This window comes from Chiloscyllium plagiosum, unplaced genomic scaffold (genome assembly GCF_037043375.1).
Source record: "Chiloscyllium plagiosum isolate Xiang-an unplaced genomic scaffold, Cpla_swu_hap1 HiC_scaffold_49, whole genome shotgun sequence".
Taxonomy (NCBI): domain Eukaryota; kingdom Metazoa; phylum Chordata; class Chondrichthyes; order Orectolobiformes; family Hemiscylliidae; genus Chiloscyllium; species Chiloscyllium plagiosum.
The window spans coordinates 4,990,762-5,014,474 of NW_028270187.1; the positions used below are offsets into that span (position 1 = coordinate 4,990,762).

Genomic DNA, 23,713 nt, shown 5'->3' on the forward strand with positions numbered 1-23,713 from the left:
TAACACCATTTCCCTGCACTAGGCCCATATCCTTCCAAACATTTACAATCCATGTAATTGTCCAAATACCTTCTAAATGTTGTCAATGAACCCGCCTCAACCATTTCCAGAACTTAATACCATTTGCTAGCGGACACAGATTATTAAATTAATGGACACATGGGTGTAGATAAGTTCAAGAGAGGAAAGAAATGAACCATTATCCAAGGTGCAGGATTGAGGGAATCACCCCCCACTTTGACAGTATTTGACCATAAAATAATCTTTCCCTGCTATCTGATCTGATAGCACTGTTCCAATCTGTGATTCTGCGCTGTGAACGCTAGGGGCGGTGACAGTAGGCATTGCCGATGTGTGTGTGCGCGTCTGCTGATTCTCACTGTCAGACCAAGCTAACGTCTTTATCTCTCAGCAATACGCATGAACCTTGGAACCTGTGCTGATGGATTTTAGTCTTATCTGTTTTCTCTCAGCTGAGTGCATGAGACAATTGCAACAAGGCCATCATTTAATCGTTGGTATTCCATAGATGCTGAGATGTTGCCTCCAGTGCGACATTTCCTCTGTCAGGGGTGACATATGTGCCTCCAGTCCTTATTTTGTTGCAATTGCAACACCGCTTTCACACATCTTGAAAAAAAACTTCACTGGCTACGTAACGAGATTAGTAGATAATTTATAGAGGAAGTAGTATACAGATTCTTGCAGAGTTTGTCAGTGTGGTTCACGTACTGGGGTGAGAGAGACACTTGGAGATCCTGCCAGCTTCAGGATTGTTTCTTTTCTGGGAAAAATTCACACCTTTCCCTTTTTGAAAAAAGGAGTTATATGCAAACATTAACTCGATCTTCCCTTCCATGAAAACAATGGTGTAAGTAACTCGGAATATGATTTATATGTGTCTGAATTCTGACGGAAATTTAGCGGGAAGCATTGTCAGATGGTATAGAATTTTTGTTTACTACTTGAAAGTTATTTCAATGGAGTTGTTGCCTAATTAGTGCATTCCTTTTCCCCCAAGGGTTAATATTTAACGTTTGTGATTTAATCTTGTTTCTAACTTTTTGACATCACTGGGTTAATTCTGTTCGTAGCATGATGTTTGACAACAAATCCTATCATTTCATTATTTTTTTCAACGATGGGAGGTATATGACGGTAAGAAAGGAAGACATGCACATTAAACCAGGGCTCAGGAGTTACAGTCTGAATGAAATCGTGCAATTTTGATAGATATGTAATCTATCATGAAAAGTATTATTAGAGATTTATGTAGCAAATGTCATTTCCATCCATCTATGGAAAAGTGAGTACTGCAGATGCCGGAAACCAGAATCTAGATTAGAATGATGCTGGTAAACAACAGCAGGTCAGGTAGCATCCGCGGAGCAGGAAAATCGAAACTTCAGGCAAAAACCCTTCATCAGGAATGGAGGGAGAGCCTCCAGGCTGGAGAGATAAATGGGAGGGGTGTTGGTTCTGCATAGAAGGCAGCAAAGAGTACAATGGGCGGATGGGGGTGGGGATGAAGGTGATAGGTCAGAGAGAGGATGGAGTCGAAAGGTAGGAAGGAAGATTGGCAAGTAGGACAGGTCATGAGGATGGTGCTGAGCTGGAAGTTTGGTACTGAGGTAAGGTGGAGGCAGAAGAAATGAGGAAACTGGTGATGTCTACATTAATGCTGTGGGGTTGAAGTGTTCTGTGGCGGAAGATGAGGCATTCATGCTCCAGACGTCGGGTGGTGAGGGAGTGGCGGTGGAGGAGGCCCAGGACCTGCATGTCCTCGGCAGAGTGGGAGGGGGAGTTGAAATGTTAGGCCATGGGGCGGTGGAGTTAATTGATGCGGGTGTCCTGGAGATGTTCCTTAAAGTGCTCTGCGTGAAGGCGCCCAGTCTCCCCAATGTAAAGGAGACCGCATCGGGAACAATGGATACAAGAAATGATATTGGTGGATGTGCAGGTGAAACTTTGATGGATGTGGAAGGGTCCTTTGAGGCCTTGGATAGAGGTGATTGCGCACCATCTATCTATCTATCTATCTATCTATCTATCTATCTATCTATCTATCTATCTATCTATCTATCTATCTATCTATCTATCTATCTATCTATCTATCTATCTATCTATCTGTCTATCTATCTGTCTATCTGTCTGTCTATCTGTCTGTCTATCTGTCTGTCTATCTGTCTGTCTATCTGTCTGTCTATCTGTCTGTCTATCTGTCTATCTATCTGTCTATCTATCTGTCTATCTATCTGTCTATCTATCTGACTATCTATCTGACTATCTATCTGACTATCTATCTGACTATCTATCTGACTATCTGACTATCTGACTATCTGACTATCTGACTATCTATCTATCTATCTGACTATCTATCTATCTATCTGACTATCTATCTATCTATCTGACTATCTATCTGACTATCTATCTGACTATCTATCTGACTATCTATCTGACTATCTATCTGACTATCTGACTATCTATCTGACTATCTGACTATCTGACTATCTGACTATCTGACTATCTATCTATCTATCTGACTATCTATCTATCTATCTGACTATCTATCTATCTATCTGACTATCTATCTGACTATCTATCTATCTATCTATCTATCTATCTATCTGACTATCTATCGTCACATGCAACATTTCTACCGTTAGACCCCACCTTACCTATAATATACGAGAAATAAACAAAGTTGCCAACGCTGCTTTGCCAGGTCGAGAGTTAAATTAAGATGTGGTGAAGCTGTCGTTTACAGAAACACATATTTGTCAGATGTACTTACTGGAAATACTTGCTTTGATGAGGCTTGATTCAGTCGTGGATAATCTTCAATCCTTCTCTGAGACAAAGGACAGTTGTAGTATAATCTCATACTTTCGCAATATTGCATGCAATCTGGTCTCCCTCCTACAGGAAGGATGTTGTGAAGCTTAAAAGGGTTCAGAAAAGATTTACAAGGATGTTACCAGGATTGGAGGACTTGAGCTTTCGGGAGAGGCTGAGTAGGCTGGGGCTGTTTTCTCTGAAAAGTCAGTGGCTGAGGTTTGTAACCTTTTGGAGATTACAAGATCATCAGTGGCATGGATACCCGAAACGTCGATTCTCCTGTTCCCTGGATGCTGCCTGACCTGCTGCGCTTTTCCAGCAACACATTTCCAGCTATGGTAAACATACAAAAGGTAAACATACAAAATCTTTTCCCTGGGGTGGTGGTAGTTTGGGTGGTGGTATTTGATCAAAACTGGAATGCATAGATTTAGGGTGAAAGGAGCAAAATTTAAAAGGGACTTAAGGGGTAACGTTTTCAAGCAAAGCATGGTGCAAGTAACGAATAGGCTGCCAGAGAAAGTGATGGAGGCTGGTACAATTGCAACATTTAAAAGACATCTGTATGGGAATGCGAATAGGAATGGTAACAGCGATATGGGCCAAGTACTAGCCCGGTTCTCATCCTCTGCAACCAGATTGATTTAGGATATCTGTTGGGCATGGACAAATTCGACCTAAGGGTCTGTTTCCATGCTGTCTTTCTCTATGAAACTATGACTACATGTTCATGGCCACTAATTCAGAAAACAAGTTTTTGAGCCAACAACTGTATAAGTTGTGCATTTTAGATCAATATTTCATTGTTAGAGAAGGAAAGTACTTGAGTGAATTTCTGAGAGAAAAGAAACCAGATCCATTTCTTTCACAACAGAGGAACGTAATAACAGGAGTGGGCGATTCATCCCAATCAACCTGCTGTCCTACTGAATACGATCATGGCTGATTGAGCACTACAATGCATTTTACACACTCCATCCCATAACCTACTTGAAGATTGGTGATGAGAAATTTAGCAGCGTCCATCTTAAACATATACAGTGAAGGAGTGATCTTAGCACCCTGCAGGTAGATAATTCTAAAAGATTACCATCTAATGAGCAGAACAAAATAAACCATCATCTTTGAAATCCCACTTACTTTAAAATGCTGCCCGGTTCTCATTTCCTGCAATCAGCAAATATTCAAACTATAGGCAACATGTCTCTTTAAGAATTGTGTTACTTTATTTTCAATAATATCATCGCGCATCCATCCAATGCCAGTTTGCCCACTGTCTCTTTATAGGATGTTGGCCCCATCCCAGGGGCAAATCTGGTGAATCTTCATGGCTCTCTCTCTACATGGAAATAACATATTTTCTGAAATAAGGAGACCAAACTCCACACAGACCTGCAGGTACAGCTGAACCAAAATCGTATGCATTTGAAACAAACCTTAACTGCTCCTGTACTCAAATTCTCGTGTAATAATGGATTAACGTTCCATTAGCCTTCCTACAAGTGTAATCAGACATTCAGCAAGACATCAGAGGTTCTTACAATAACAGTGCAACGGTAATCTTGAGTGACTTTAAATTGACATAGACATTTGACAAAACAAAATGGTGGAATGTTTTCATGAGCACGTGTATGTATATTTTTTAAATTGATTTGAGGGATATGAGTGTCACTGGCTGGCCAGTATTTATTGCCTGTTCCTAGTTGCCCTTGTGAAAGTGTTGGGAAGCCATCGTCTCAAAGAGTGAATGGGAATGGCCCTTTATCCTTGAAGAACCAACTGGACAACAGCCTAATCTGGATGGGATACTTCACAATGAGAAATTTTGCATTAAAGCTCTTGTTATACAAAGATCCTTTGGAGAACAGTGACTATAATGTGACAGCATTCTTCATGAAGATGAAGAGCCAAGTAGGTGAACTAGAGGCTAGGGTCCTGGATCTAAATAAAGGGATGTATGATTTAAGAAGCATGAATTAGCAAGATGGATTGTGGAGCCATATTAAAGTGGTTGCTGACGGATAGTGAATGGTTCATGTTTAAAAATTGTACTCATGCAGGCCAGCAAGTGATTGTGGTTCCTGTTTATATGTGGACAAAAGACAGCACATGATGTCCAGTAGGCCTGAATTGAGTAACAGAACTCACAATTTGGTATCTGGGATTGTGCACACCCGGGAAAGTCCACTTATAGCTGATTTGGAACAGTTATATTGCTTTTGACTCCTACCAATTAAGGATACAACTTCGGTTCTGGCCTCTTGTGAGAAGCCACTGATTCAGTCAGCACTGACTGTACTGAAAGCCTCGGGCCCAAACTTGATGGTGAAATTATTGAAGAAAGATTCAACTTGATTAGCCCAACATTTTCCAATTGAAAAACGACTGCCTGTCTAAAGTCCTAATTAAGTATTGGCAATGTTTTTTTTTCAACAAGCTTATAGAATAGAATATCTACTGTAGGAAAGAAGGTCATTTGCCCATCGAGTTCACACTGGTCTTCCGAAGAGTACCCCACCCAGACATCTCCTGTAACCCTGCACTTCCCAGGGTTAATCTGCAAAAAAGGCAATTAGGCTTAGCTATTCAAACTAACCTGCACATCCTTAGACTGTGGGAGGAAATTGGAGGATCAGGAGGAAACCCATGGAGCCATCGGGTGAAAATGCAAACTCCACACAGGTAGTTGTCTGAGGGTGGAACCAAACCCTGCTCCCTGGTTCAGTGATTCACTGCTACAGGCTGCAGGGACGATCAAAGAGGCCAAGAAGCAATTCCATAATTTGACGAGGCCCGTCCAGTGCCATTAATTTGATGTGTAAAAGTAGAGGCAGATATCAAGAGGCTGGAAAGCGAAGGCATCATCAAACCTGTCCAGTTTGCAGAGTGGACATCACTAGTCATACCATAGAGTCATAGAGTCTTGGAGATGTTCAGCATGGAAACAGACCCTTTGGTCCAACCGTCCATGCCGACCAGATATCCCAACCCAATCTAGTCCCTCCTGCCAGCACCTGGCCCATATCCCTCCAAACCCTTCCTATTCATATACCCTTTCAAATGTCTCTGAAATATTGCAATTGTACCAGCCTCCACCACATCCTCTGGCAGCTCATTCCATACATGTACTACCCTCTGCGCAACAAAGTTGCCCCTTAGGTCTCTTTTGTTTCTTTCCCCTCTCACTCTAAACCTATGCCCTCTAGTTCTGGACCCCCCGACTCCAGGGAAAAGACTTTGCCTATTTATCCTATCTATGCCCCTCATAATTTTGTAAACGTCTATAAGGTCACCCCTCAGCCTCCGACGCTCCAGGGAAAACAGCCCCAGCCTGTTCAGCCTCGCCCTGTAGCTCAGATCCTCCAACCCTGGCAACATCCTTGTACATCTTTTCTGAACCCTTTCAAGTTTCACAACATCTTTCCGATAGGAAGGAGACCAGAATTGCACGCAGTATTCCAATGGTGGCCTAACAAATGTCCTGTACAGCCACAACATGACTTCCCAACTCCTGTACTCAATACTCTGACCAATAAAGGAAAGCATACCAAGCGCCTTCTTACTATCCTATCTACCTGCGACTCCACTTTCAAGGAGCTATATACCAGTTGTGAGGCACAATGGGTTGATTTCCCTTTGTGGGATTTTGAAATAACGAACTGCTTTTAGCAGCTGGGTAACGACCCGATCCCTCAAGTAGAGGACTAATATGCAAATCTGGCAGGTTGCTGTTCTTCACAAAGCTGGGCATGAGCCATGCATGCCTGCAATTGTAATTGGATAAGGATTCCCAGAAGTAAACTAAAATGACTGTCCACACAGGTTTCTATCAATAGAGGAGACTGCTTTCTGGGGTCTCATCTGAAACTCCTGTCTTTATCTGTCAGCCAGATCCCCCTAATTGTTCAAAGTTCATGGCCTCAATCAGGAAACTCATACTCAATGGACTCCACCTGGCCCTTTGTCTCAACACTCCAATTTCATAAAGGCAAATAGCATTTAGCATGGAAGTATAGCTCCATACCACCCATCGCTCAGTGGTCTGGCAGAAAGAGCAGACCAAACGTTGAAGGAAGGCTTCAAGAAACACCTTCAAGAAGTGTGGCACTAGGAAAGCAAAGCAGGAGAGTTGATCCTTCGGGAATGTGCCCTTAATGAGGAATGCCCAAAACATCGATTCCACTGTCCCTCGGATGCTGCCTGGCCTGCTGTACTTTTCCAGTGCCACATGTTTTGACTCTGGTCTCCAGCAGCTGAAGTCCTCACTTTCTTCTTAAAGATACAGCTTACAGCTTCACATGATACCAACCTGTCCCGATTCCTGTTCAGTTATAGGACCACTCCTTACACACAGCTACGGGGACAGCTCTAATGCAGAGTTGCTAATGGGGAGAAGTCTCCACACCAGGTTAAACATGATCTTCCTGGACCTGAGGGAGAGGGTGAAACGGCATCAGGAGCACTCAGTGATGGACCCAAGACTCCTCTAAGTTGGAGAGACAGTTTACTTTAGGGGATGAAGCTTGGTGTTGAAACCATAGGAATGGCTCTACATGGGTAAGAGACATGACGACTCGAGGTCCATCCCATAACATACAGATATTGATTAGGAGATGCAATTCTGAATAAGCACATGGAAAGCTACAACCTCAAAACTGGGTAGGAGCAAAACACACCCCATCCCCTCAGATCCAGCAAAGCTTTCAGAACCTGTGGGTTCTCCCCCTCCACCTCTTCTCGAAGAAACCTCTCAGAATGAATTGGACACAGCACATGTCACAGCCTCAACACCATTAATGTCTGAGGAAGATGATAACTTCCTTCCCACATACTCCACGAGCAAGAGGCGGGCTACGGTACAATATAAGCGTCAGTATTCAAGGCAGAGTTAGAAGGACTGGACCTGACACTAAAACGCCCGAGGAGAATCTATGGGAAAAAGAACAGGTCTATGTACTGAGGGAAGGTGGGACGTAGTGAATGGGATGAGGGAGGTCAGCTAGGTAAACCCCATAGAACCAAAATTCCATGATTGGTGCTTCTAACCTGGTTCGAGCCCTGACTGACAGATATAAACAGGAGTGGCAGGGGTTCTGTTCATTGTAGGAACAGGTTCTGAGCCAGATTGGTCAGTGTGATGTACTATGCACATGTAAATGAAGGGGGACTTGGTTATGGGATAGCAGCCTCGTGGCGTTATTTCACTATCTTTCCAAGATTCATGCACAAGGACACCCAGATCCCTCTGCACTGAATCAGCCTGAAGTATTGCTCCATTAAGATAATAAGTTGTCTTTATAATCTAAGGGGAAGTGTTGTTAATGCTGTTGCACTTAGTTGCCAATATCCATTGAGGGTGTTTCAGTCTAATCTCACTGAACAAGGAGCTACAGCAGACCTGTGTTCCTGCATTACCTTCCACTCATACACCAGATGTGAGAAGCAGCCAAGCCTCCAGTCTGTTAAATATCCATCAGTCGGCACTTTCAGTTACCGTTTTGTTCAGACACACAATTTCACTTCAGCAATCCCCCTCTCACTCGCTGAGCTCCACTGAACATGGCATTTACAGAATGGAAACCTCTTGCCCCACAGAGACCTCTGCTCAAAATGGTTCCAGCACTCGGGTTGTTTTCAGTGGCCCCCAGGGAGCGGGGACTGACTGGAACATTGATTGGAAACAGCATCAAAACAGTGACGCAACTGTTCCACCGGTCACTACAGTTCCTTTTATTCTCTCAGAATCAAACAACAAAAGCACTTAACTTTCTGAGAAACTGCCAGACACTAAATCAGCACATTCCAGGCAGTTGGGTCTCGTAAGGATAGAAGGTTGGTGTGAAGCTGCAGCAAGCAATCAGGGGAAAGCTCGTAGGATGTTCTGGTTCAGTGTGACAGAAATTGAATGTAAGAGTGAGGAAGATATGCTTCAGTTACCCAGGGGATCGGCGTTTTCGCATCTGCAGAACTATACAGAACGGTTCACTTCCTTATAGTGGATGCAGAAGGTTGGTCACACACAACAGCTACGGTTTCTGTGTTTGTAACCTGGAATGTTAACTCCGTTCTCTCTTTATTCACACAAGCAGACAGACCTGCTGAGGTTCTCCAGTACTTTTGGTGTCTATAATTTGTCACGTTAGCTCTGTACTGTCTGTATTCACAAATGCTACCACACTTGCTGAGTTTCTCCGGTACTTTCTGCGTTCATAATCTGGAAAGTAAATTCTGTTCTGAATCTACTCATCAATGCTGTCAGACCTGATGGGTTTTTCTAGCACTTCCTGCGTTTATAACCTGTATCGTTACCTTTCCTTCACTCGCTCTCCATAGACGCAGCCAGACTTGCTGAGTTTTTCCAGCACTTTCTGTTTTGTTTCAGATCTCCAGCATCCTCCACAGTTTTTGTGTTTTTGAAAACTGCAATTCCTATTATCGCATTCCTGGTCCCGTGTCAGTCCTGATTGTCTGATCGCTTATAATTGTAAATGCTCTGTGCTGTAAAATAAAATCAGATGAGCCAGTGGCACAGTATAGATTTGAAAAAAAAATCAATACTTTTTGACTGTTTCCAAAAATTGCTATATGCAAATTGGTGTTGTCACAGTGTTATTTTCTACATTGCGAGTGTGTGAATGAGCAATATAATAAACAAAAACAGAAGTGAGAGAGAGAGAAAAAAAAGAGAAAACAGTGTTCAAGTGACAGATTATAAACGCAGAAAGTGTTGGGGAAACTCAGCAGGTCTCAGTGTAAACAGAGGATAACGAGGGAGAAGGTAAGACCAGTCATTGAAAAAGGAGGGAGCTTATGTTTAGAGGTAGAAGGTGTGGGTGAGATTCTAAATGAGCATTGGTATTTACCCAGGAAAAGGATGTGGAGGATAGTGAGATTTATGTGGAGCATACTAATATGCTACAGCATGTTGAGATCAAGAGGGAAGTGATGCTGGGTCTCTTAAAAAGCATTAAGGTGGATAATTCTGCAGTGCCCGAAGGTATCTACCCCAAGTCCCTAGGTTATTGAGAGAGGCAAGAGAGGGAATTTTCTGGAGCCTTGGCTAAGGTCTATGTAGCCTCACTAGCCAATGGAGACGTACCAGAAGACTGTAAAGTACCTAATGCTGTCCCTTTGTTCAAGGAGGAAAATAGGGATAATGGATAAAACCATAGACTAGTGACTCTCAGCTCAGTCGTCGGGAAGCTATTGGAGAGAATTCCTCAGGATTTGTGCACATTTGGAAAATCATGGCCGAATCAGTACATGCCTTACCAATTTGATTGGAGTTTACAAGCAGGTGATAAAGGTGATCGATGAGGGTAGAGCTGTGTGTATTATTTTCTTAGATTTTAGTAAAGCTTCCGACAAGGCCCCTCTTGGTTGGCTCGTCCAGAAGATTAAGATGCATGGGATCCACAGTGACTCGGTTGTGTGGATTCAGAATTGGCTTGCACAAAAAAGATAGAGCAGAGAGTGTTCAGCAGGAGAAGATAAAAGGTAGGGAGGAGGGACTTGGAGGAGGGGAGTTGGAAATGTGATAGGTGGAAAGAGGTCAAGGTGAGGGTGATAGGTCGGAGTAGGGTGGAGGCGGAGAGGTCAAGAAGAAGACTGCAGGTCAGGAAGGCGGTGCCGGGCTGGAAGGATCCGGCTGAGACAAGGTGGGGGGAGGGGGGATGAAGAAGCTGGTGAAGTCCAAGTTCATCCCCTGCGGTTGGAGGGTTCCCAGTCGGAAGATAAGACGCTCCTCCTCCGACCGTCGGGTTGTTGTGGTTTGGCGGTGGATGAGTCCAATGACCTGCATATCCTCGGTGGAGTGGGAGGGGGAGTTGAAATGCTGTGCCACAGGTTGGTTGGGTTGGTTCGTCCGGGTGGCCCAGAGGTGCTCCCTGAATCGCTCCGCAAGTAGGCGGCCTGTCTCCCCAATATAGAGGAGGCCACACCGGCTGCAGCGGATGCAGTAGATGATGTGGGTGGAGGTGCAGGTGAATCTGTGGCGGATATGGAAGTTTCCCTTGGGGCCTTGGAGAGAAGTGAGGGGGGAGGTGTGGGCGCAAGTGTTGCACCTCCTGCGGTTGCAAGGGAAGGTGCCGGGAGTGGTGGTTGGGTCGGTGGGGGGTGTGGATCTGACAAGGGAGTCGCGGAGGGAGTGGTCTCTACGGAAAGCTGATAGGGGAGGGGAGGGAAATATATCCTTGGTGCTGGGGTCTGTTTGGAGGTGGCGGAAGTGACGGCGGATGATGCGCTGTACATGGAGATTGGTGGGGTGGTAGGTGAGGACCAGTGGGGTTCTGTCCTGGTGGCGGTTGGAGGGGCGGGGCTCAAGGGCGGAGGAGCGGGAAGTGGAGGAGATGCGGTGGAGGGCACCGTCGACCACGTCGGGGGGGAAATTGCGGTCCTTGAAGAAGGAGGCCATCTGTGTTGTACGTATTTTGAACTGGTCCTCCTGGGAGCAGATGCGGCGGAGACGAAGGAATTGGGAGAATGGGATAGCGTTTTTACAGGGGGCAGGATGGGAGGAGGTGTAGTCCAGGTAGCTGTGGGAGTCGGTAGGACCGACTCCCACAGTCCAGGTAGCTGTGGGACCGACTCCCACAGCTACCTGGACTCTACTACAAACCTACCGACTCCCACAGCTACCTGGACTCTACTACAAACCTACCGACTCCCACAGCTACCTGGACTCTACTACAAACCTACCGACTCCCACAGCTACCTGGACTCTACTACAAACCTACCGACTCCCACAGCTACCTGGACTACACCTCCTCCCATCCTGCCCCCTGTAAAAACGCTATCCCATTCTCCCAATTCCTTCGTCTCCGCCGCATCTGCTCCCAGGAGGACCAGTTCAAAATACGTACGACACAGATGGCCTCCTTCTTCAAGGACCGCAATTTCCCCCCCGACGTGGTCGACGGTGCCCTCCACCGCATCTCCTCCACTTCCCGCTCCTCCGCCCTTGAGCCCCGCCCCTCCAACCGCCACCAGGACAGAACCCCACTGGTCCTCACCTACCACCCCACCAATCTCCATGTACAGCGCATCATCCGCCGTCACTTCCGCCACCTCCAAACAGACCCCAGCACCAAGGATATATTTCCCTCCCCTCCCCTATCAGCTTTCCGTAGAGACCACTCCCTCCGCGACTCCCTTGTCAGATCCACACCCCCCACCGACCCAACCACCACTCCCGGCACCTTCCCTTGCAACCGCAGGAGGTGCAACACTTGCGCCCACACCTCCCCCCTCACTTCTCTCCAAGGCCCCAAGGGAAACTTCCATATCCGCCACAGATTCACCTGCACCTCCACCCACATCATCTACTGCATCCGCTGCAGCCGGTGTGGCCTCCTCTATATTGGGGAGACAGGCCGCCTACTTGCGGAGCGATTCAGGGAGCACCTCTGGGCCACCCGGACGAACCAACCCAACCAACCTGTGGCACAGCATTTCAACTCCCCCTCCCACTCCACCGAGGATATGCAGGTCATTGGACTCATCCACCGCCAAACCACAACAACCCGACGGTCGGAGGAGGAGCGTCTTATCTTCCGACTGGGAACCCTCCAACCGCAGGGGATGAACTTGGACTTCACCAGCTTCTTCATCCCCCCTCCCCCCACCTTGTCTCAGCCGGATCCTTCCAGCCCGGCACCGCCTTCCTGACCTGCAGTCTTCTTCTTGACCTCTCCGCCTCCACCCTACTCCGACCTATCACCCTCACCTTGACCTCTTTCCACCTATCACATTTCCAACTCCCCTCCTCCAAGTCCCTCCTCCCTACCTTTTATCTTCTCCTGCTGAACACTCTCTGCTCATTCCTGAAGAAGGGCCTGTGCCCGAAACGTCGAATCTCCTGTTCCCTGGATGCTGCCTGACCTGCTGTGCTGTTCCAGCAATAAAGTTTCAACTTTGATCTCCAGCATCTGCAGACCTCACTTTCTCCACAAAAAAGATAGAGTTAATGGTGGAAGAATGGTGTTCAAGTTGTAGGTTTATGACTGGTGGTGTTCCACAGGGATCCGTATTTGGATCTCTGCATTTTGTGATTACATAACTTACTCAGATGAAAGTGCAGATAAGTGGGTTAGTAAGTTTTCAAATGATAAAGAGAAGACAGTGGTGTTAAACAGAGTGTAGAGGGTTGTCATAAGATAAAGCAGGACACACATCAGATGTAGATATGGGCAGAGAAATGGCAGATGGAAATTAATCCATGTAAATGTGAAGTGCTACACTTCGCGTGAACAAATGTTAAGGAAAACTATCCAGTTAATCATCCAGCATTGATGTACAGAGGGATATTAGGGAACAAGTGTATAGCTCCCTGAAAGTAGCTACGCAATAGATAAGGTGGTAAAGAAGGCGTACGGCATACTTGCCTTTAGAGAATGGGGAATTAATACAAGAGTCAGGGTGTAATATTGTAGCTTCATAAGACGTTGATTAGACTATGCTTAGAGTGTTGTGTTCAATTCTGGTCGCCACATTACAGGAAGAATGTGGAGAATTTGCAAGCACGCCCTATTGGTTTACCAGGATGCTGCCTGGATTAGAGGATATGAATACAATGAGAGACTGGGAAAAAAAAAACTTGGATTATTTTCCCTTGAGCAGTGGAGGCTGAGGGGGAATTTGATAGAAGTTTATAAAATTATGCTTTGCATAGATTGGGTTGACGGTCAGAATCTTTTTCTGGTAGTTAAAATTTGAGCTAATAAGGTTCAGTCATTTAATATGAGGAGGGAATTTCAAAGGAGATATGAGGTGCAAGTTGTTTTTACACAGAGAGTGGGAGGAGTCCTGAAGGCACTGTCAGGGATGCTGATTAAAGCCGGCACAGTAAGGGCATTTCAGGGAATTTTAGGGAAGCATTTGAGACTTCAAGGAATCGAGAGCAGACCAAGAACAAGCCGAGAGGGTCAGTTTCATTTGATGTTCCGTTTGACACAACATCGGGGGCAGTAGGTCCTGTACCTGTGCTAGACTGTTCTATGTTCTATGTTGCTCGTTATAAACAAAGAAAGTGCTGGAGAACCACAGAGAGAAACAAAGTTAACATTACGAGTCCAGTGACTCTTCGTTAGAACTGAAAGGGATGGGGAAAATGGAGTTTGCAATACTCTCGATCAAGAAGGGGTGAATTTAAAGGACAAATGGGCTATTAATTGTGGTGAAAGCAGAGTAGAGATATAAAATGGGTGGGTATAAAGATGGGGAAATGGTTAGTCACTCTGTCTTGGTGGGCTGCACGATTTGTTTGCTTTCACTTTCTCCAGTGATTTCTATTTTAGTCACGGATGCTGCTGGTTTAACGGCAGAAAGAGCCCTGACATTATATCATTGTCATGACAGCTGCTGAGGTGTATTCAACCTCAGTGCTGGCTGTTAAACTCTGATAAAACTCATTCCAATGTTTGACGTGGTGTTCCCTCTTATGGAGGGGTGGATCAGGATGGGGGTGCAAATGAGCAACATGAATCACGGGAAGTTTCCTGTATCTCTCTCTCTCTCTCTCGGAGATGGCGGTCAGACTGAAGTTGGCTGTGGTTTCTCTCTGGTCCTGTCAGCAGCAAAGACTCTGGGAAAAGAAACGTTTTCAGGAAACCTTAACGTTGTACCCCAATCTGCTTCAAATTTCCCAGTGACCAGGTCAGAGTCTAATCCTGGACAGCTACATGGACTGGAGTTATAGAGTGCTACAGTGCGGAAACAGGTCCTCCATCCCAACTCATCCATCCCTCACAGATTTCCCAAACTGAACTAGCCTGTGTTTGGCCCATAGCTGTTTCTTACTCTCTACACAGGTGCTATCAGACCTGTTGAGTTTTCTGCAGTAGTCCCTGTGCTTGTAAACTGGAATATTAACTCTGCTGTTCTCTCTCTCTCCCTCCCAACAGATGCTGTCAGATCTGCTGAGTTCCTCCAGCGATTTTTGCTTTTCTTTTCCATCGGGTGCAGTGCTGTTCCAAACTCAGTGGTAGGAAGGACAGTTTGGTGTAGGTGGCAGTACAACGGAGGTTGGCAAGAATGGGAGCTGGACTTTAGGTGTTAAATTATGAGGACAGATTGCACAAATAAGGCATGTTTTCCCCAGAATTTAGACGATTAAGGGGTGACCTGATCAAAGAAATTGACAGGAAAAGACGGACGGGGGGGGGGGGGGGGGGCGGGGTGGTGGCGGCGGGGGGGAGGGGGCGGTGGTGGAATAAAGGGAAGCTATTATCACTGGTTGGGTATTCCAGAAATGGAGACGGCATTGTCTGAGGCTTGGGACCGGACTGTTCAGGAGACATGTGAGGAAGACAAAGCGTGTGAATGTTTGGAACTCTCTTCCATAAACTACAGTGGATGCTCGATAAGTTGTTAGTTTTCTATCCGAGATGCATCAATGTTTGTTCAGCAACGTTATGAAGGAGACAGGGGCCAAAGTCAGGTATGTGGAGTTAGGCTGCAGATCAACTATTGACTGGTGGGAAATGTTCGAGGGGCTAAATGGCCTATTGCTGTTCCTGTTATTATGAACCAGGCCAGACCCCCCAAAACATTTCAAGACAGTAGCCAAGACCCTAACGTTACTAGTTGTTTTAAGCAGGTGTTAGGTGGAATTCCCACAAGTGTTGCAAATGGCCAACCCACCTTGTTATAAGCAAAACAATTTTGACTTACAAGATTACTGAATGAAACATAACCAAAAGAGAGCAGAGTACAGAATAATCGAATTTATCCAGAAGCCCAACAGATTATTCCAACTTAATTGTGCTGTGCCAATACTCGCAACAATCCCCATAAACACCCATTGGTACAAAAGGTAAAATCAAACACAGGGTCTTACAGGAGAGAACCAGAGAGAGAGAGAGAGAGTCCCAGTCCGGACTTGCTTCTTTGCTCCTGCAGCTTTTTTTCCCACACTACTGCTAAAAACCAAACAAAACTAGCGTATGGAGAGAGCATACTTATTTTGCTGTTTCTAAACTTATCATCTTTGGTTACAGGTAAATGTAAGAGAGAGAAGGCATAGATGTAACAGCCACCAGGTCACACTGAGTTGGAAACTGCTGTGTGACAAAACTGCGTGGGAAATGTTGCAGATCTCCGTGCTTCTGATCCTCTGTAAGTGTGTGTTATAAAGGAACCTTATCCCTGACAAACCTGAACTGCTACCCACTAACGCGAAGTTAAATTCTGCAGTAGATAACCCCACGCTTCCTTCTCAGATCCAAAAAGCAGGATCTAATGACTGTGGCCAACATAAAAAAAAAACTTGGCAAAAATATGGAATGAAACAAGTTGACAACATGGACGATCATATTTTGAGAGGGAGAGAAAGGAATAATCGTTTTAAGTAAATGTCCTTTGTTCCCGCTTTGTGCAATATAATTTGATCTTCTCAGGAAAGGATGCAAGTTACACAGACATGTGCACTAAGATCTAAAAATATTAAGTCTTGGACCAATCAGTAGAATTTCAGAATCCCACAAAGGGAAGCACAATCGGTAACAATATATAGGCGAAATATGTCACTGAGCAGTGACTGTATATAACATCATTTTTCACCAACATTAGGAGATTTACCAAGTTGTTGCCTTGGGGGCTGGTGAATTTCAGTGATGGAGAGAACTTAAAGAGACGGAGGTTGTTTTCCTCGGAACAGACGCGATTGGGAATGTGGATGGGGGTGAGACATGATTGAGGTGTATAAAATGACAAAGGGGCATGGCTAGAGTAGACAGGGGACATATTTGCCCCTTGATGTGGAGGGATTAATAACGGGGATGGACAGACGGAATGCATAGATGGGAAGCAAAGGTCAGGGGTTTTAGACAGGGATGTCAGGCAAAATATTTTCAGCAGAGGGTAGTGGGGAATCTGGAACTCACTTCCTGTTGGAGAAGCAGAAACTCTCATTTCATTGAAGGATTTAGATGTGAATTTGCAATAGTAAGACGAGGGGCCAAGTGCTGGGAAAATAGAATTCGAGAATAGTGAGGTGTTTGTTTTAGACTGGCACAGACTCGATCAGCTGATGGGCCTTTTCTGTGCTGTAGACCTCTCTGGCTCTGAATTTAGATTGGAGATAGTCCTTGCTCTCTTGTAAAGTAATTTTAGATGCAGAGGGAGATGAGTAAGCATCTCAAAACTGTTCATTTTAAAGTATTTCATTGTAAAGTAGTCTCTCATCACTGAGCTAGAAGCTATAGTGTGGTCGTTGGTGAGACTTGACTGACTTTGGGGGTTTCTAAGAATCTCGCTGAGGCAAAAAATACAACATCATCTGATCGTATTCCTTTTGCAATCATCTTCCCAAACGTACTTTATTTTACAAGAAATCTAGCTTTCCAGAGACCTTTACTTGTTGAAGAATAACAATGGAAATGGGCGCCAAAGCAGAGAGAAAACAGGAAGGGAAAACGAGGGCATAAATAAAAGAAAGAAAGATACAAAGCAAAATTTGCCTTTGGCATGAGAAAATGACGAAAATATCAATGGGTTCTCATACAGTTCATACCAATTTATATTTCTGTATCCATTTCAATGGGACTGAACAGTTAACAGTTCCTGTTGAGTTGCAGGCAGGACAAGTGTTATTTCACTGCTGCTTCTCCACTTAAATTGCTTTGTCATTGTCTTTGCCGTTTCCAGGACACTTACAGAAATAATGCCATTTTTATTTCAATTCCCTTCTTTATTCCAGTGAATCTTGCGCTCTGTTGGCTCACCCAAGGTAAGGGAACTGCAAATTTTTTTAGATAATCATTTGGAAATCTGAAGTCTTGCTGTGCACATCCTTTCAGTGACCTTTTCCAAACATGCATCAAATAGAATTTTATCCCAGTCGTTCTGTCAAGCGTTAGGGATAGCTTCTGAAAGGAGAGGCACTGGAATAATTTTCAACTCTTATCATGTGTGGGTACCCCCACAGTTCTGATGAGGGCCAATGAATTAGTCACATTGGACAGCGTCCTTTCCGTAAATCTGCATCGAAGTTTAACTCCACCGCAATTCTTCAAATGAGCACGAGATTTAAAACAAGTTGTTTGGGAAAACACAAGTTTACGTTCATTTTGGAAGGGAGAACATAACGGAGTATGACTCACATGGAGAAAAATTGCAGAGAGCTCAGCATGAAGGGATTTGGGGGTGGTGTAGTTCTGTATGAAACACAGTAAACTAACACATATGTGGGGGCAGCAGGTCATCAGGAAGAGCAGATGGAACCTTGGCCATTATTGCCAAAAAGTGCGGAAGTCTTTCTGCAAATGGGCACGATGCTGGAGAGGCCCCATCTGGAGCATATTGAGAAACATTACTCCCGCTATTTAAGGAAGAGTACCAATTTGTTGGAGGCAGTTCGGAGAGGGTTTGCGAGGATGGTCTCTGGGAAGGATGGATTGTCTTATTGAGCAAAAGATAAACAGGTTTGGGCTCTACTCACTGAGTAGAGTTTAAAGAATGAGAGGTGATCACATTGAAATATATAGGGGCTTGACAGGGACTAAGCTGAGAGGCTGTTACCCCCTCCTGTGAGAATCTAGGACCAAATGGCAAAGTCTCAGAATAAATGGGCAGTATTTGAAGACTGAGATAAGGAGGGACTTTTTACTTCTCACAAGTATGGAAGTCTTTGGAAATTCTTGACACAGACAGCTGCGTTGGGTTGTTGAGTCCTCGTGTATATTTAAAGCTGATATAGATTCTTGATCAGTGAATCAATGTTTATGGGGATCGGGCAGGAAAGCGGATGTGAGCAATGCCACGATCCAATTGGATTGCAGAGCAGGATCAAGGGGGCGAATGGCCTACTCCTATTCTCGTGCTCTTCTGGTCTTAAATATGAATAGGAAGGCAGTGTGAATGATGGACGAACTGATGGATAAGATTGATCAGGCAGTAAAGTGGAAGTTTTAATGGAATTGCCGCGTTCATTTACTTAAAAAGGTTTGGGAAGCTAAAGATTAAATGCACATTACAAATCTGCCGGTAAAATTCAAGGTAGTGTCACTGGCAGTTAATGGCATTAAGCATTGACACAATATATTTTTGAACAACAGTGGGGAAAATTGACAATTCTGTCTCTTTTTGACAGGGCAAAACCATTAAATGGTGCCTTGTACAGATCATAACTAGTTGTGATAACCGTTATGATAAATATAAATGGACATTAACTTCAGTTCCAATCCCCAGTTCCATAATAGGTGATCAGACGTGCGGAAGCGTAGCAAAAAAGGAGGAGAGTGAGGGAGGACGACAGAGGGAAATACGGACAGACTATAATGGGCAGGTGCATGTAACATGAAATGTAATTCACTCGTGGAACATGGGCATCACTGGTTGGGCCTAGCATTTGTTGACCCAATCCCTAGTTGCTCTCTCTCAGAGGGTGGGAAGTGAGCTGCCTTCTTGAACTATTACGTCCAAGTGCTGTAGGAATACTCACAATGCCCTTGGGGAGAGGATTCCAGGATTCTGAACCAGCGACACTGAAGTTGAGATCCAAGTTGGGATGCTGAGGAGATCGTGAAGGTGGCGGTGTTCCCATGTATTTGCTGCGCTTATCCTCCTAGATGGAAGTAGTAGTGAGTTTTGAAGGTGCTAGCTGAGGATCTCTGGTGAATTTCTGCTGTGCATCTTGTAGATGGTACACACTACTGCTACTGAACATCGATATTTGAGGAAGTGAATGTTTGGGGATGTGGTGCCAATCAAGTTGGGGCTACATTGTGGCTGGATGGTTTTGTGCTGTTTTTGGAGCTGCACTCATTTGGCCAAGTGAAGACCATTCAATCACACTCCTGACTTGGGCCTAATCGATAGTGGGCAGGCCTTGGTGAAGTCAGGAGGTAAGTTAGTTTCTGCTTCTCGCTCCCTCTTCAGCTTTTAGAAGGCCCTTACTTAACGTATAAACCCACAAGTGGATTTGTAAAAGGAGACATTTTAAAATTGCAATGTAGGACAGAGAAAAAAGACAAGATGTTTATTGGTACAAAAATGAACAGTTTTTCACTTATAGATAGGGAAATATTTATGAAGTACTCACGAACAATAAACTGGTGGATCTTATCATTGCGTGATATACAACTCATGACAAAAGAGTGAAACTGCTGAAGTTGTCGTCACGGATGAGTGACGTTTAACTTTCTTTTATATCAAAACTTTGCATGGAAGTGCAATGCACAGTGTTCAAAGAATAGTAGTGTACAGGGACAGACCTTTCAGCCCAGCAAGGTTCTGCTAAAACATGATGCCTATCTAAACTGAAACCGTTTTGCCTCTAGGCTGTCGATGTCGCTCTACTTCTTGCCTGGTCATTTACCTGTCAAATGCCTCTTAAAAATTGTTATTGTATTTGCTTCCACCACACCACATCTGGCAGTGAATTCCAGATACTTACCACCTTCTCTGGAAAAAAAATGCCTTGCTCCTTGTATCTTCTTAAAATCTCTTTTTTTCTTAAACTTCTGTCCCTGAATTAGAATTACAATTAGAATCCTTAGAGTGTGGAAGCAGGCCCTTCAGCCCAACAAGTCCACACCAATCCTCCGAAGAGTAGCCCACTCAGACTCATTCCCCTATATTTATCCAGACTAATGCACCCAACTTAAACATCCCTGAACACTATGGGCAATTTAGCATGGCCAATTCACATGAGCTGCACTGGAGGAAATCGGAGCACCCAGAGGAAACCCACACAGACACGGGGAGAGTGCGCAAATTCTACATAACAGTCACCCGACTAGCTCTGCGAGGCAGCAGTGCTAACCACTGAGCCGCCATACCACCCAAAATATCTTTTTAAATTGACATTCATACTCGGGAAGAAAATGTCTCTGACTATCCTTTCTATCCACACAGCTCATAATTTTATACACTTCAATCAGATCATTTTTTTTCCTGACATTCAAGCAAAAACAAACTGAATTTGCACAATGTCTCCTGTTAGTTAATACCGTCCGAACAAGGCACTATCTTGGTAACCCAGTTCAATACCCTCTCCAAATCCTTCACATCATTCTGATAGTGTGGCGACCAAAACTGTACCGTTTTCTTGACCTCCAAACTAATTGTCAACAAAATACGCATGTGTCAACATGATTTAATGCTGATCATTAATTTTATTCAGTCAGTCATTTATGTAAGGTTTGGAACCTCATCTTGGAGTTAGTAATTTCTGACGAGGCGAGGTTGAATAGGTTGGGTTTGTACTCATTGGGGTTTAGTAGAATGAGAGGCCATCTTTTTGAAGATTATTAGAACTACTTGACAGTGGAGATTTGGTGAGAGGTTGTTTACTCTTGTGTGGGTGAGTCATGGACCAGAGGGCCATCATCTCGGAATAAAGCCTGGGGATGGGCGGGGGGGGGGGGGGGGGAGGAGGTGTTTGGAATCGCCCATTGAATATAGAGGTGAGGAGGGATTTCCTCTCTCCAGGGGGAGTGAGTCTTTAGCATTCTTTATTTCCGAGGGCTGTCAAGGCTGGGTCATTTAGTATATTTGAAGCGAAAATAGAGAGATTTTTAATCAGGGAGGGGAATCGAGTTTTATGAGACAAAAAGGCAGGAAACTGGAGTTGACAATGATCAGATCAGCCGTTATCGCATTGAGTAGAGGAGCTGATTCAATGGGTGAATTTTGTTCATACGTCTTATGATCTTCATGTCTAATCATATTGAAGATGGAGGGGAATTTATAGTCAAACGGCATACTCCTGTTTCTGTTTATCGTGGTCTTATGATCTCTCCTCTAGTCAGGGATCAAAACTGTATTTAACACTCCAGGGAAATTGAAAACAAACTGATAGTAGTTGTCCTGAGTGAATTGTATAAAATATTGGGGATTGGCTTGCTGATACTTGAAAATATACTCAGGCAACAAATTATTAGTGATCGTGAATGTTTGAGGAGCACTTTCGAATGTAAGAAATGCTCATGATGAGCTTTAATGATGCACCTTTACTTTTGATTTAGATAGAAATGTGGAGCTCCATGTTGACCCAGTTTCACTTTTGGAAGGAGAGAGACTAAAATTGAATTGTCGGTACAAATACTATATTTGGAGGAGCAAGGATTCTGTCTTTTATAAAAATGGCAAGAAGATCCATGCAGTGTGGTTCCAAGGACGTGAATCATCGTATATCATTAAAGTAAACAGAACCAATGACAGTGGATGGTACAGTTGTAAAATTGGTGGGTCGAAATCACAAAATGTTGAAGTTCAGGTACGAGGTACGTCCTTGATGTTACAATCTGTGGTAGACAATGTGCATATTTCTCTCAATTGCTAATTTAAAGACAGGAGACATTCTGAATTAGCCAGTATAGAAGCGGCCCTTTGGTCCATCATGTCTGTGCTGCCAATGGTACACCAAACCTACTTTCCCGCAATGTCTTGAAAATTATGACCGTTCAAGTGCTGGTCGATTTACTTTTTAAAGGTTGCATGTTTTCCTGTCTCAATTGCCTTTCGAGGCAGTGCATTCCAGATCCTCACTACCCTCTGGGTGAAACATTCCTCAAATCCCTCTTAAACCTCCTGCCTTTCACTTGAAACTGATGCCTTTCTTGTTGCTGACGCTTCAACTAATGGGAACAGCTGCTTCGTACCCACCTTGTCCATAATCCTGCACAACCCTGTCAGGTCCCCCCTCAGCTTTGTCTGTTCCAGAGAAAATAACCCAAGCTCATTGGTTCTTCATGCAACATTACCCACCACGCCCACCCGCCTTTGAGAGAAGCCATTCCACCTCATCTCTGCTTTGAATATATCCCCAGACCCTTCTCCTGAAGCAGCGACGTCTTGTTCCAGATTGTCCCATACGACAAAACATGCTGTGCCCATCTCTTTTGTTAATCCTCCCTTTAACATCGTATGAGTAAAGTCACCACAGTCCCACTCTTTCATCAGTGAGAGAGGGGGCTGGGTGGTGGTCAAATCTGAGGGGTACAACGCCGCAGTTGAGGGAAGAGATGGAGATGTAGAATCCTCCGTGGTCACCTCAGCTGGTGTTGGAATTGAACCCACACCATGGACACCATCTGCAACTCAGATCAGCACTTCAGCCGACTGAGCTAGACCCCAAGCAAATATCATACTCTGAGCTCTGAACTTGCTCAATCTCTCCTCATAAGGCAACCTTGTATCTCTGGTATAATCTGAGAAAGTTTTAATATGTTGACATAATTCATGTCAATGGTCTGAGTATATCGTTGCCAAATAGAGTCATGAAATCATGCAACACGGAAACAGGCCTTTCTGCCGAACTCATCCCTGCCAACCAGGTTTCCTAAGCTGAATGAGTCCCAATTGCATTGGACCAAATTCCTCTAAAGATTTTCCAGCTATATGCCTGTCCAATTCATTTTGTTAAATATTGTAATTGTATCCTAGTCTACCACTTTCTGTGGCAGCTCTTTCCATACACACCGCACCCTCTGTATCAAAACATTGCCGTTCATTTCCCTTTTAAATCATTCCCCTCGCACATTAAATCCTAACCCCTCCATGTTTCAGACTCACCGATGCTATGGAAAAGACAATGGCTATTCATCATATCTATGCATTTCATGATTTTATAAACTTGGATAAGGTCATCCCGAATCTCTGACACTTCAGTGAAAGAAGTCCCAGCCTCACCTTTGGGTCTCAGTTTCATTCTTGTATATTTTGTTTCTGATACCTTTCCAGTTTAATAACATCTTCCTAATAATAAGGCGACCAGAATTGCACACACAACTTCAAAGGTGACCTCAAATACATCCTGTACATTCGGAACATGATGTCCCAACTCATGTACTCAATGGCCTGAGCAATGCAGGCAAGCTTGCCTAAAGCGGTCTTTGCCACTGTCTATCAAGGAATTATGCACCGCCAACACTCA

The 23,713-nt window shown here is 44.5% G+C and overlaps 1 protein-coding gene across 5 annotated transcripts in view; it reads left to right on the top strand.

Annotated features, from left to right (window-relative positions):
- The first annotated feature begins 759 nt into the window (after positions 1–759).
- LOC122544492 (Fc receptor-like protein 5) overlaps positions 760–23,713 on the top strand; it is a 38,159-nt gene continuing 15,205 nt past the window's right edge. Inside the window, exons 1-4 of one of the 5 annotated variants that reach the window (XM_087984634.1) lie at positions 760–871; positions 15,834–15,951; positions 17,534–17,563; positions 21,804–22,061. In XM_087984634.1, the coding sequence (XP_087840760.1) occupies positions 15,921–15,951; positions 17,534–17,563; positions 21,804–22,061 (319 nt within the window). In that variant the 5' untranslated portion in view covers positions 760–871; positions 15,834–15,920. Of the gene's footprint in view, positions 872–8,409; positions 8,847–15,833; positions 15,952–17,533; positions 17,564–21,803; positions 22,062–23,713 lie in introns of those variants that run through there. The other 4 variants (XM_087984632.1, XM_087984631.1, XM_087984633.1 and 1 more) reach the window with 4 other exon arrangements.